Genomic DNA, 14,733 nt, shown 5'->3' with positions numbered 1-14,733 from the left:
CACAGCAGAACACCAGCTCCACAAGGGTAGCAGGCATTCTTGTCTGCTTGTGATCTGAGCTGTATCCCCAGTACTTAGAATAGTGCCTGGCATGCAGTAGGTGCTCAATAAATATTTGTTGAATCAATGAATGAACAAACAAATCCATGTCAGCTGTTCCAATAAAGACCCAAGCCTCTGCCACATGGAATCTTTAATTGGAAGCTGGCAGCTGGCAACCTGAACTAATTGCAGCCTGCTGCATATTTGGTTTGAGCTGCTCCATGTTAAAAAAAAATGTTTTAAATGTAACTCATGGCCAATATTTTAAAAACAGGAGCTCTTACACTAACATCTGAATTTCTGGCTTCTGATAAAGCATTTGATCTGGCAACCTTGAGTCTGCATCTCCCCATGGCAGCACTCAGTCCAAAAATCTAAGAAGCAGCTACCCACTTTGGACAAGGCAAATGCCCACCCCAAGGTCTTCCCCATCCAGACTGCCACACCCATGTGTTTGTGGCCCACTCCTACCCCCATTGCGCAGTGTGACACTGTGCTCACACCACCTCTCATGGCTGCTCAAACTGGCTGCTAGCTGGTCTGGGGAGTGGTGGCTATTTAACAGTCACCAGGGCCCCTCGGTCCCACTCTCTGAAGCGTGCTCCCCTGTGAACAAATGCATGTCTATTCTCAGGGAGCCTGGCCTTTGCTGGGTACTCATTCGCCAAGTGGTTCATTAAGACGAACTGGTCCACAGCATTTGTGTGGTCAATGTGTACCTGTGCACCACCACTATCACCACCAATTCTCCAATGAAAGATCAACTTGCAGACCTTGCGTTCTTCATCATCTATTCCAACTGATGGAGCTATATCAGCCCTGCTGCGCTCACTGAAAATTGGATTTGATACATCACAGCTGCCTGAACTGCTCCTTATTCATGCAGTAAATGAGACGTCATCTTCAGAGGCACCTGGAGGGACAAAAGGAAGTAGGGAGGGAGGGAAGGATCAGCTGATCAATTTACTGAGTGCTTTTTACCTGCCAAGAAGCTGCTAGACACTTCTTATCTCAAACCTTACAAGTGAAAAGTAGGCATTGTTATCTCCATTTTCCAGAGAAGGAAGCTGAGTCTTAAAGAGGTTTCTTGCCCTGCCCAAAGTCATTCAGCTAACAAGCATCAAAACTGGAACTTAAACTTCTAACCATAATCCTGGGCTATTTCCATTATGACTGTTTTTGAAAACGTGGGGCAAGAGCACACTGAGGTGGGGGTGGGACAACGGGTGGGCTGAAGACAACCGCTTGACTCGGTATGTGGTGGGAGGACCCAGAGCCTGCCCAAGTAGTGTGGGATACAAGCTAGAGCCAGTTAGCAGCATGTTGGACTAGAGATCAAAAGAGCTAACTAGCAGTGACTCGACCACTGATTACTTTACAACTGTAGGAGCCTCTTGCCCTTCAATGTTGCTACTTCTTTGTTAGTAAAATGGAAATTCATCCACCTACTCTTCTTTCATAAATTTGCAGTATGGCAAGATAGTTAAATGAAAAGCATGAATTCTGAAATATGCTTCCTAGGGTTTGACCTTGGCCAATCACTTTACTTCTGTGTGCCTCAGTTCCCTCATCTGTAAAAGGCTTATTATAAATGCAATGACTGGCACATAGTAAGCAGGTTTAATAAATGTTAGCTTTCAGTCATCATTCATTCATTCACTCAGTCATTCATTCAGCACGTATTGACATTCCACCCACATGGTAGAACTGTTTTAAGGCTTCAAATAAGATAATAAATGTGAAAATGCTTTATAAAGCACTCAAGGGGGGCTGGCATTGACTCTGGGCTCCTGGCACTGCCCTTCTGTTCTGTGATCACTCTCCCTGCTCATTCTTTTCCCCAAGCTCTTCTTCCCTCCATCCAGGCACTTCCTGAATAATGTCACCCCAAAAGGCCATCTTGGGACATGGTCCTTCTCCAGTGGGGACCACATCTGCTCCCAGGGAGCCCCTGACTTCTGGAGCCTTTTCTTATCACAGTCTCCATCCCTTAGTTCCCCTGCCCTCTCCTGTCTTGGATTTCCAGGTGCCTCTGGATTGAGAGCTTTGGGTTTCCTGCTGGCATGGGAAACAGTCAAGGACCAGGTAAGAAGCAGCCACCAACTCTGGAAGCCAGGACATTCACATTCTATTCTTGGCTTAGCTGCTAAAGCAATCGGAGTAAATCATTTACAGTTCTTTCTCTATCTGTTCCTCATTTTTCTCATTAAGGAACTGGACTGGATGACTTTAGAGTTTTTTTCTGTCCAAATGCTATGAATCTCCCCTCCCAAACAATGGAGAAACCAAAAGTTTCAGCACTCCTTCTATATTCCAGGTGCTGAATTATACACTTAACATACATTATTTCATTCACACTTACCATGACCCTATAAGGTTATCTTGTCTATTAAAAAACTGATTTAAAGGTCAAGTAATATTGATAAAAGGAAGCTAATAGTAAGCTGAGAAATAAATCAAATGTTGCTTCTCTGACTTAAATGATTTCCCAAAGTCCTTTAACTTGTAATTTTGTAAGTGGCATAAACATGTCTTAAAATGAATCAGTTCTCTGTGCAATTGACAATGTTACCAATCAGAATGATCCCACTTTAAAATACCAAAGGTTCACCTAAATCACTACACACCACATCAGCAGAAGAGTTGCCTTCCCACCTGGATGTGTAATAGCTTTGTTTAAAAGCGTAACAATAAAACTCCCTGTTCTCACCAAAATTCAAAAATCCAAAGCAGAAGAGTTACTCTCACCATTCTCAATCTGTTGGCAGATCTGCTAGACTTATAAGGGAGACTTCTCTGGAACCTGCAGTTGTGATGGTAAGGTCTTAATTGGCTTTTGAGATTTTGCACAGCACAGCAAGTGTGGATAACAAGTTTGGGAAAGACTGTAATCAAGTTAGTTTAGTTTATCCACTATCATCTGCCCCATCTTCCTCCTTGTTATCTCATTCTGCAATTACTTGCATGGAAAATGTTTCTGTAATGGAGACAGTGAAGGAGAAGGCAGCAGACCCTTTCTGAATCCCATAATAAGCAAGGGCTCATATCTGTCCATACATCTGGGATCCCTGCAGGAGGCAGCCCGGGTGGGCTGACCTTAAGGCGGGCAAGATAGGTAAGAGGTAAAAGCCCAGGGAGCCTCTGCTCCAAGGCTAACAAGCTCATCACACCATGCATCACTTGGAAGCTCACTGTTACCAGTCCCCAAGAGAGGACTTGTGCCTGTCTGGTCAAGGAGTGGACACCACTGACCAATGTCACATACATTCCAGAGGAAGCCAGTAAGCAACAGCAAAAATGTCTGTTGATATTCCTCACTGGCTCTGACACCTGAAACCACACTCTCCTCCCTATATCAGTAGTAATTTATAACAATAATATAATGTATAACAGCTGGCATTTATGTGTCACACGCAGTTCTGAGCACTTTAAATGTATTCCATGTCTTTTCAACCTCACAACCACTATGAATGATGTACTAGTATTAAGCCCATTTCACAGCCGGTCAAACTGAGGCTTTCAGGGACCACACAGTATTAGTGCAGCCAAATTTCAGAGCCACACCTGAGTGACTCCAGAGCCCATGTTCATACTAGCTAATTGGTATTGCCTCATCTAGGGGATGGTGGACATGGAGGCGGAGGCAGGGTGAGTCCATGTCTCCCATCAAAAGCAGATCTTTCAAAGGAGCATTTGAGGAGGAAAAAAAAAAAAATTTAAATGAAATGGGAGGAAAGCCTCTCACAGATGGAGGTTTATGGGCTGCCCCAATTTAAGACTGTTGGCAACACTCGTAAGATCGATGGTGGGCATGACAAATACACAGAAGCAGGCCGTGGCCTCAACCCGGACACCAAGTGTCACATTGCATGACTGTGAGGTTGGCATCTGTGTTTCTAAACCACGGTTTCTCCATCTATAAGATGAGAGGGCTGCTTGGCTGGTTTTCAAGCAGCATCCTTTACAGAGTTTTAGGGTTTGGGAGCTTCTAATTTGAGACCAGAGCAGAGCAAGAATATCGTGCAGCAGTTGGTGTCCCCCCACCCCTGCCCACCTCCAGCTGCTTACTAGGCTCCATCATTGAGCTTTTAAAAATGTCACTGTCCCTGCCTCACCCTAGGCCAACTAATACAAATCTCGGGGCAGCCAGGGTGGGGCAGGCCTACTGTGCAGTCACCTTACAAGGAGAGATGGGCAAGCAGCAACTCAGGAGGTGAACGGCTCACATCGCTGTATTCTTTTTGCTTTTCTTGTTCTTTTCTTTTATTTCAATTTTCTTTTTGATTTTTGTCTTTACCTCATTTATTTCCCTGCTGAATGAATCAATAATGGTACTTTTGTAAAAATATGGCAGGAAATTCACAGTATCCAGCATCAAAAACCATGTGCATGTTTTGAGTTCCACTTATGAACCCTTCTACTTAACAGGAATTCCCCTTCTGAAGGAGGTGCTATTTGGTGTGAGCTAAGCCAGCAGGCAGTGTTCTCCCTGTACCACTTGCCCTCACTTTAGGCTGGCCTGGGCTGGAAGTAGGTCTGTAGGCCTTGGAGGCCACTCCTAGTGGGCCACATCAAGACTAGGGTTTGGGTATGGAAAAGAGAGACAAAGGGGTCCCCTCCAGTCCTAATGCAGAGGCTCAGCTCCTGAGCAGGTGAAAAGAGTTTAGCAAATGTTTGTTGAGCTTAAAGCCTGTGCCAGGCACTTGGACCCAGAGTGAATAAGGCACAGTCCCTGCCTTCAGGGAGCTCTAGGGGGAAGGCACAGGTTTAGAAACAGATGGTATAAGTTTCTTATTGCAGCTGTAACAAATGACTACAAACATAGTGGCTTTAAATAACACAAGTTCTGGAAGTCAAAAGTCTGATGCAGATCTCCCTGGGCTAAAGGCAAAGTGCTAGCAAGGCTGCATTCCTTTCTGGAAGCTCTAGAATAGAATCTACTTCCTTGCCTTTTCCAGTATCTAGAGGCTGCCCTCATTCCTTGCTTTGTGGTCCCTTCATCTTCAAAGCTAGCAATGGCAGGTTGAGTCCTGTACACATTGCATCTCTCTGACCCCTCTTCTGCCTCTTCTTTTCTACTTTTAAGGACTCATGTGATTACACTGGGCCCACCAGCTAATCTAGAATAATCTCTCCATCTCAAGGTCATCTGAATAGAACCTTAATTACATCTGTAACCTTAATTCCCTTGGCTGTGTAAGGTTATATGTTCACAGGCTCCAGGAATGAGGATGTGGACATCCCTGGGGGAACATTATTCTTCCATTTTTATGGTTTGAATGTGTCCCCCAACGTTCACGTGTTGGTCCCCAATGCAACAGTATTAAGAGGTGATCCCCAATGCAACAAACTTGATCCCTAATGCAACATATTAAGACATGGGAACTTTAAGAGGTAATTAGGCCATGAGAGCTTTGCCCCCTTGGATGAATTAATGCCATTATTGCAGGAATGGGTTCCTTATAAAAGCAAAAATTCACCCCCCTTTTGCCCTCTCTCACCTTCTCTTGCCCTCTCACCTTCTGCCATAGGATGATGCAGCAGGAAGGCCCTCACCAGATGCTGGCACCTCGATCTTGGACTTCCTAATCTCCAGAAACATGCACCAATAAATTTCTGTTTATTATGAATTATCCAATTTCAGGTATTCTGTTATAGCAGCGTAAAACAGACTAAGACAGCCATACACTGACCATTTATGGTGATTGACTATTTGCAATGATATACTGTTAGGTAAAAGGGAAGAATATAGCAGATCCTGTGCTCTCCCTTTTGTTAATGTTGTTATTGTTTATATAACATGCACATACGCATAGAAAAAAAGAGACAAAAAGAAAATCCCCAAAATGTTAACAGTGGTAACATCTGCTCACTTACTAGCACATCACATTTGAAATTTCCTGTAGCATTTATACAGATACTTGCTCATTGCTGGTCATCTCTGCCATCCTGGAAGCTCCATGACTGCAGAGCCCTCATTTGTCTCCCTCTCCCTCTGTCTTAGTCCATTTTGTGTTGCTATAGAGAAATACCTGAGACTGGGTAATTTATAAAGATAAAAGGTTTATTTTGCTCAGAATTCTAATGGCTGGAAAGTTTAAGATTGGGCATCTGCATCTGCTGAGGGCCTCAGGCTGCTTAACTCATGGCAGAAGGCCCAGGGGAGCTCCACGTGCAGAGATCACAAGGCCAGAAAAAAAGTAAGAGACAGGCTCTTTTTAACAACTAGCTGTCATGGGAATTAATAGAGTGAGAACTCACCCCATCCCCAAGGACGGCACTGATCTACTCTTAAGGGATCCAATCCCTTGATCCAAACACCTTCCATTAGGCTCCACCTCCAACATCGGTGATCAAATTTCAACATGAAGTTTGGAGGAGTCAAATATTCAAATCATAGAATCTTCTATTCCAGGGCCCCATCACTGCAGGGATTCAAGGCCCATGGTGGTGACCACAGTGGAATGCCCAAAGACTCAGTGTATGCCTGGGACATTCTAAGTGCTTTACACTCATTAACTTCATTAATTCACTCAGTCCTCACAAGAGCCCTAAGAGAATGTATTAATCAGGGTTCTCTAGAGGGACAGAACTAATAGGATAGACGTATATATGAATGGGGAGTTTATTCAGAAGAATTGACTCACACCATCACAAGGTAAAGTCCCATGATAGGCCATCTGCAAGTTGAGGAGCAAGGAAGCCAGTGGTGGATCAGCCAGAGTCTCAAAACCTCAAAAGTAGGGAAGCCGAGAGGCAGCCTTCAGTCTGTGGCCAAATGTCTGAGAGCCCCTGGCAAACCACTGGTGTAAGTCCCAGAGGCCAAAATCTGAAGAACTTGCAGTCTGATGTTCGAGGGCAGGCAGCATTCAGCATGGGAGAAAGATGAAGGCTGAAAGACTCATCAAGTCAAGTCCTTCCACTTTCTTCTGTCTGCTTTATTCTAGCCACACTAGCAGCTGATCAGATGATGCCCACCCAGATTGAGGGTGGGTCTGCCCCTCCCTCCCAGTCCACTGACTCAAATGCTAATCTTCTTTGGCAACACCCTCACAGACACACCCAGGAACAATACTTTGCATCCTTCAATCCAATCAAGTTGACACTCAGTATTAACCATCACAGGGGGCAATGTTACCACGTTCCACAATTTGCCGTTTAGCAAACAACTCCAGCCCATCTGTCTCAAAGGCACCCTCAGAGCCCTCAAAACAGTAATTTGGCCCTCTCACCTGCCTCTCCTAATAGAAGCCAGTACCAAACCCATGCCCTGTTTCCAAATAATAATTCCCAATGTATTCTAATTCTGACCTACATAAAGACTCTTCTCAGAGACCTTACAGATGAGAATGAAATCTGCAGAAACCCACGCCATATCACTTGGCAGGGATACTACACAGAGTGGGGCGAGGGAGCAGGGCTAAGTCCCTCAGGCTGGATGGAGCATGGAAGACAAGAGAGTGATTTGGGTGAGAGAGTGATTTGGGTGAGAAGAGAAGGAGTGGGGGTCTACACCAGCCCAGCACAAAGGAAGATGCAAGGACTCTGGAGCCACGTGAATCAGGGTTAGAATCATGGCACTGCCACTTGGAGGTGGAATCCTGGGCATATCACTTGCCCACCCTGAGTCTTAGTTGGGACCATGGTCTCTGCCTTCAAGGGTTGAACAGTGAGGACTTCAGGACATGCACAAGCCAGCTGGACACAAGCCGTGGAATCTACTTTCCAATCAATCAATGTTGCTATTGTCCTCATTACTCTCACTCTATGCCAGCCACACTGGCCTCCTTGAACTTGCCAAGCATGCTTCAATGTCAGGAATTTTGATTTGCTGTTCCCTCTACCTGGAATGCTCTTCCCCAGACACTTGCATGGCTTGCTCATTTCCTTCAGGTCTCTGATTAAATAGCATCTTATCAGCCAGATTTACTATGACATTTCTATACAACATAGCAACACCTACCCAAACTTGCCATTCCTGTCCTTCACACCCTTAATTTTTTTGTCGTTCATCACCATCCAACACACAATATTTCCCTTTGCATACTTATTTATAGTCTTCCTCACCAGATTAGAAATGTAAGCTCCAAGAGAGCAAGAACTTTATCTGTTTTGTTCACTGCTCTATAACTAGAGTCTAGAATTCTGCCTGGTGTCTAACAGGTGTTCAAAGAAATTTTTTGAGTGAATCAATGATCCCTCTCTATAATTTTAAAGAGAAGAAAACTCACATACTCTTATTGGAAAGCCAAGCATAGGCAGGATGACCAAGGGTAGGGAAGCCAGCATACTGGCAGGGCAGCCTGAGGCCAGGAAAGTTTGACAATTTGATTCTTTTTCCTCTGCTCTGATATCTCACTACTAGGCAGGGAAAGCTTTGTCAGTTATCTACACTGTGTGGAAACTGTAAGTCAACTGTTTTTTGTGGAAATGTTCAGCTTATCTGGACAACAGATTTCTAACCACCTTGACCACAAGCTGCACAGCTGAGAACCTCAAAGCAGATGGGAATTACGACCATCTTTTTTCAGTTGGGCTCCTGTGTCAAGTGCTTTACAGAACTGGAGACTAATTCTACATTTTACAGCTGAGGTTCAGAGAGGTTAAGTGGTTGAACTGTAGTCACACAGCCAGTAAGTGGCAACAGGAACCCAAGTCCATGGCTGTCTTTCAATCTGTGAGGTTCTCCAGTCACTCCACACTGCCTCAGGTTCCACCAGAGACCAATGTCTGTGTGTTAACCATGCAGACAAGGTTGGCTGTTTGCTGTCTCTGGGGTGGCAGGAGCTTTTCAGAGTGGGACATACACTGAGGCAGTCAAGGGTCAGCTGCTGACCCACAAACATCAACAGAGGAGCCAGGAGAGGACTCCATGAGACAGACATCAAGTCTGCAGCTACTAACAAAAAAAAAAAAAGTCTACATGCATCAGACACTGAAGTGTTACTGTATTAATCTGTTTTCATGCTGCTGATAAAGACATACCCAAGGCTGGGCAATTTACAAAGGAAAGAGGTTTAATGGGCCTACAGTTCCATGTGGCTGGGGAGACCTCACAATCATGGCAGGAGGCAAGGAAGAGCAGGTCGTGTCTTACATGGATGGCAGCAGGCAAAGAGAGGGCTTGTGCAGGGAAACTCTCCCTTATAGGATGATCAGATCTCATGAGACTTATTCACTATCATGAGAAGAGCATGAGAAAGACCACTCCCATGATTTAATTACCTCCCACCAGGTCCCTCCCACAACACATGGGAATTCAAGGTAAGATTTGGGTGGCGACACAGCCAAACCATATCATTCAGCCCAAACCATATCATTCAGCCCCTGTCCCCTCCCAAATCTCATGTCCTCACATTTCACAACCAATCATGCCTTCCCAACAGTCCCTGAAAGTCTTGACTCATTTCAGCATTAACTCAAAAGTCCACAGTCCAGCGTCTCATATGAGACAAGGCAAGTCCCTTCCACCTATGAGCCTGTAAAATCAAAAGTAAGTTAGTTACTTCCTGGATACAATGGGGGTATAGGTGTTGGGTAAATACAGCCATTCCAAATGGGAGGAATTGGCCAAAACAAAGGGGCTAAGGCCCCAGACAAGTCTGAAATCCAGCAGGGCAGTCAACTCTTGAAGCTCCAAAATGATCTCCTTTGACTCCATGTCTCACATCCAGGTAACGCTGATGCGAGAGGTGGATTCTCATGGTCTTGGGCAGCTCCACCCCTGTGGCTTTGCAGGGTACAGCCTCCCTCTGGGCTGCTTGCATGGGCTGGGATTGAGTATCTGTGGCTTTTCCAGGTGCATGGTGCAAGCTGTCAGTGGATCTACCATTCTGGGGTCTGGAGGAATGTGGCTCTCTTCTCACAGCTCCACTAGGTGGTGCCCCAGTAGGGACTCTGTGTGGGGGCTCTGACCCCACATTTCCCTTCCATACTGCCCAAGCAGAGGTTCTCCATGAGGGCCCCACCCCAGCAGCAAACTTCTGCCTGGACATCCAGGTGTTTCCATACAACCTCTGAAATTTAGGCAGAGCTTCCCAAACCCCAATTCTTAACTTCTGTGCACTGGCAGGCTCAACATCACGTGAAAGCTGCCAAGCCTTGGGGATTGCGCCCTCTGAAGTCATGGTCCAAGCTCTATGTTGGCCCCTCTCAGCCATGGCTAGAGCAGCTGGAATACAGGGCACCAAGTCCCTAGGCTGCATACAGCACAGGGACCCTGGGCCTGGCCCACGAAACGACTTTTTCCTCCTAGGCTTCTGGGCCTCTGATGGGAGGGCCTACCATGAAGACCTCTAACATGCCCTGGGGACATTTTCCCTATTGTCTTGGGGATTAACATTTGGCTTCTCATTACTTATGCAAATTTCTGCAGCCAGCTTGAATTTCTCCTCAGAAAATGGTTTTTTTCTTTTCTTTCTTTCTTTTTTTTTTTTTTTTTTTTTTGAGATGGAGTCTTGCTCTGTTGCCCAGGCTGGAGTGCAGTGGTGCAATCTCGGCTCATGGCAAGCTCCGCCTCCCGGGTTCACACCACTCTCCTGCCTCAGCCTCCCAAGTAGCTGGGACTACAGGCACCCGCCACCACGCCTGGCTAATTTTTTTTTTTTTTGTATTTTTAGTAGAGACAGGATTTCACCCTGTTTGCCAGGATGGTCTCAATCTCCTGACCTCGTGATCCACCTGCCTTGGCCTCCCAAAGTGCTGGGATTACAGGTGTGAGCCACTGCGCCTGGCAACAGGATTTTTCTTTTCAATTGCATTTTCAGGCTGCAAATTTTCCAAACTTTCATGCTCTGCTTCCCTTATAAAACTGAATGCCTTTAACAGCACCCAAGTCACCTCTTGAATGTTTTGCTGCTTAGGAATTTCTTCCACCATGTACTCTAAATCATCTCCTTCAAGTTCTAAGTTCCACAAATCTCTAGGGCAGGGGCAAAATGCCTCCAGTCTCTTTGCTAAAACATAACAAGAGTCATCTTTGCTCCAGTTCCCAACAAGTTTCTCATCTCCATCTGAGACCACCTCAGCCTGAATTTTATTGTCAATATCATTATCAGCAGTTTGGTCAAAACCATACAACAAGCCTCTAGGGAGTTCCAAACTTTCCCACATTTTCCTGTCTTCTTCTGAGCCCTCCAAACTGTTCCAACCTCTGCCTGTTACCCAGTTCCAAAGTCGCTTCCACATTTTTGGGTGTCATTTCAGCAGCACCCCACTCTGCTGGGACCAATTTACTGTATTAGTCCATTTTCACACTGCTGACAAAGACATACCCAAGAAAAATTTACAAAAGAAAGAAGTTTTATGGGCTTACAGTTTCACGTGGCTGGGAAGGCCTCACAATCATGGTGGAAGGCAAGGAGAAGCAAGTCATGTCTTACATGGATGGTAGCAGGCAAAGAGAGAGCTTGTGTGGGAAACTCCCCCTTATAGAACCATCAGATCTTGTGAGACTTATTCACTATCATGAGAAGAGCAGAAGAAAGACCTGCCCCCATGATTCAATTACCTCCCACTGGGTCTCTCCCACAATACATGGGAATTCAAGATGAGATATGGGTGGGGACACAGCCAAACCGTATCAGTTGCTAAATGGCAGCACAGTAGAATCTCAGCATCAGATGCCCTCAGAGTGGGATCAAGCTTCAGTTATCAGCTCCTTACTGGCCATGAAACTTTGATCATGGTCTTTGTTTCCTTGTCTGTTCCACTGAGGTCACAGAGCACCAGACACCTTTCAGGGAGGCTGTAAGGACCCAGTTGTATAAAGCACCTGATGCCCAGGGAACTTCCAGGAAGAGTTAGCTGTTGATATTGTGGTTGCCATTATCATTATCTTTCAACTCTTCCACTTCCAATTTAAAAATCCTCTCCACAATTCAACATTTGCAGTGAATGGACGACTCCTACTAAGCAAGCAATACATAGATGGCTGGAGCTACAATGGTTTTAAACCCTTTCCATTCTAGGAATTGAGTTATCCCTTCTCCCTGATGTCCCCTGGGCTACCCTGAAGCCCCTCAAAATAGTCCACACCCTCCATCCTTGACAACCTGCACATGGTACAGTCCTCACCACATCCTTGTGTATTCTGGTTAGGCATCTGCAGTTCCACCATGTGCTTTCCATAGCCCAAGGGCTAGAAAGCTGCCACTCCTGGATGGCCTACAGGGGCACAAGATCCAACAGTGTGGGGCCTAGACTCCACCCCACGCTCCAGGAATGTATGCCACCAACCAAAGTGTCCACTGGGATCTGTCTGTGCCAGTCACTGTATCACAGCTCAGGGTGGAGCATCTCACAGGCAGACACAGGCCCTGCCCACCAGGAGTCCTTAATCCAAAGGGAAGATGTACAATCAGACAGACACTGGCCACATGGTTTGGTGAGCACCCTAATGGGGAAGAAGGGGTACTGTTAGAATGCTTGGAAGAAGAGCATAACTTACTCTGCCTTGAGACTTAGGGAAAGCTCCTCAGATAAAGTAGAGCCCAACTTAGGCCTGAAAATCAAATGGGTTGGGTGAGGGAGCAGAGGACAGTGGGGAAAGTGTTGTAGCAAGAAAGGAAAGACAAGTGGGCAGGAGCAGTGTTGGGGGCAGATTAGTACCCTTTAGGTCTGGATGCCCTACTGCCATTAATAGTATAGAAGGAACAATTACTTTTAAAAATCAACATTTAGGAAACCCAGGACCTTACTAATTCCACAAACTGCCTTCAAGCCAGTCCTCTCCCGTCATTGGTGGCTGCTGCCAGCTCTGCTGAAGTGAGCTGCCGACTGCATGTGTAATCCTGTTAGGATTTACCTTGTTAGTTTCAGATGCATCCTCTCTGTCGAGATTTTTATGAATCCTGATTCTATTATTCGATATATTAGCTTTCCATCTCAGTCTTCTGTCATTCGCAAATTTGATAAGGCTGGCTTCTATGTCTTTATCCAAGTTGCTGATCAAAACCTTGGACAGAGGAGGTCAGATTCAGGGTCCTGAGGCATGGCCGTGGACAGCCTCCCCAGCCTGCACCAGATGCACATCCACAGCCAATAATCCTTGGATACACTCCTTGTTCAACCTCTAACTATGGGATTAGTCAGAAGATGTTCTGCTATTGTACTCAAGGGGGCAACACACTCAGTAACAAGAATGGTAAAACCACATGCACCAGGTACTCAACTATTAAAACTGTCCCTCTCTAAGAACCAGCCAGTAATCAAAAAGGTCTAGGCATGCAGAATCCTCCAGCACCTAAACCCTGCAGCTGTCCAGACACTCAGGCTAAAACTAAATATTAAATAAGAGTGATCTTATTTTATATACAATTTTAACAAGGTGACTATCTCCTTTCAAGGCCTTATCAGATTATCAGCTGCAAATCAGAAACAGAAACTAACTTGCTTTAGACAGCATACCATCCATAGCCTTTCAGTAATAGAGAAAACATTTTAAACTATAAGAGACAAACCAAAATAATTACAACCTCCAGTTATTTCATGGAAAAGGACCTCATACCTCATCAGAACAAGAAGGAATTACATGACTACCTGAGGGCCTTCTGTCACCATTTCATCTCCAGCCATCGGTTAAATTACATTTGGCAGCATTTGTTTTAGAATGAAGGCAACAATTTTTATTAAAAAATGCATGATAATATGAGTGTCATTAATGGTGTGGGTAAACATTAATTCATTCAGCAAACACCTCCTGCACACCATGGTGAGCCGGATCCTGGGGAATGGTGGGAATGCAGTGCAGGACAGCAATGACCCCAACAGGCAAGGTCCCTGCATCCACAGAACATACAGCCTGCTGAGCAGAGGCAGATGATAAACAGGGACACCAATAAATAATGGACAGCATCATTTCAGATTGCAGTAAATGCCATAAGAAAAACAAAAACAGAGGAATGTGATAATGTGACAGAGAAGGGTGTGGAACATGGGACAGATGCTCAGTGATAGTTTTTCTAGCAAGGAACATTTGAGCAGGTCCCATGAGGATACCAGCCAGATCAGGCACTACTGGGAGGAATGTAAATCGGAAAATTATTTCTGGAGGACGATTTGGCAAAACTGGTGGCAGTAGGGGGGATGGGAAGGTTTTTTTGTTTTGTTTTGTTTTGTTTTGAGACGGAGTCTCGCTCTGTCACCCAGGCTGGAGGGCAGTGGCACAGTCTCGGCTCACTGCAAGCTCTACCTCCCAGGTTCACACCATTCTCCTGCCTCAGCCTCCCAAGTAGCTGGGACTACAGGCGCCCACCGCCATGCCCGGCTAATTTTTTGTAGTTTTAGTAGAGATGGTGTTTCACCATGTTAGCCAGGATGGTCTCGATCTCCTGACCTCATGATCTGCCCACCTTGGCCTCCCAAAGTGCTGGGATTACAGGCGTGAGCCACTGCGCCCAGCCAGTTTTTTGACTCAGGATTTCCTTATCCAGGAATTAAGCCTAAGAACATACAGAGGTGTGCACAGCAATGAATGTTCCAGGTTGTTCATCATGGTGTTAACTACATCAACTAAAAACTGGGTGTCCAACACCAGCAGGCTGACTGTATTAAATTATTTGTTTTCATTTAATGGACTGTGTTGCAGCTTTTTAAAAAACAAGTCAAGAAAGAATATTTGGCATAGGAAAATGCTGAAGGCATAAAACCAAGGGAAAAAGGCAGGCTACAAAATGTTATTCCAGATGAGAC

The 14,733-nt window shown here is 45.4% G+C and overlaps 1 protein-coding gene across 5 annotated transcripts in view; it reads right to left on the bottom strand.

Annotated features, from left to right (window-relative positions):
• PLPP4 (phospholipid phosphatase 4) overlaps positions 1-14,733 on the bottom strand; it is a 138,761-nt gene that overhangs the window by 102,229 nt on the left and 21,799 nt on the right. Inside the window, exon 1 of one of the 5 annotated variants that reach the window (XM_063670329.1) lies at positions 12,848-12,997. The exons of 3 other annotated variants lie outside the window; for them this stretch is intronic. In XM_063670329.1, the coding sequence (XP_063526399.1) occupies positions 12,848-12,867 (20 nt within the window). In that variant the 5' untranslated portion in view covers positions 12,868-12,997. Of the gene's footprint in view, positions 1-815; positions 956-12,847; positions 12,998-14,733 lie in introns of those variants that run through there. One more of the 5 variants, XM_063670330.1, reaches the window with a different exon arrangement.

This window comes from Pongo pygmaeus, chromosome 8, assembly GCF_028885625.2.
Source record: "Pongo pygmaeus isolate AG05252 chromosome 8, NHGRI_mPonPyg2-v2.0_pri, whole genome shotgun sequence".
Classification (NCBI taxonomy): domain Eukaryota; kingdom Metazoa; phylum Chordata; class Mammalia; order Primates; family Hominidae; genus Pongo; species Pongo pygmaeus.
Note: the sequence above shows the minus strand (reverse complement) of the source record. Positions and strands in the feature narration are given on the sequence as shown.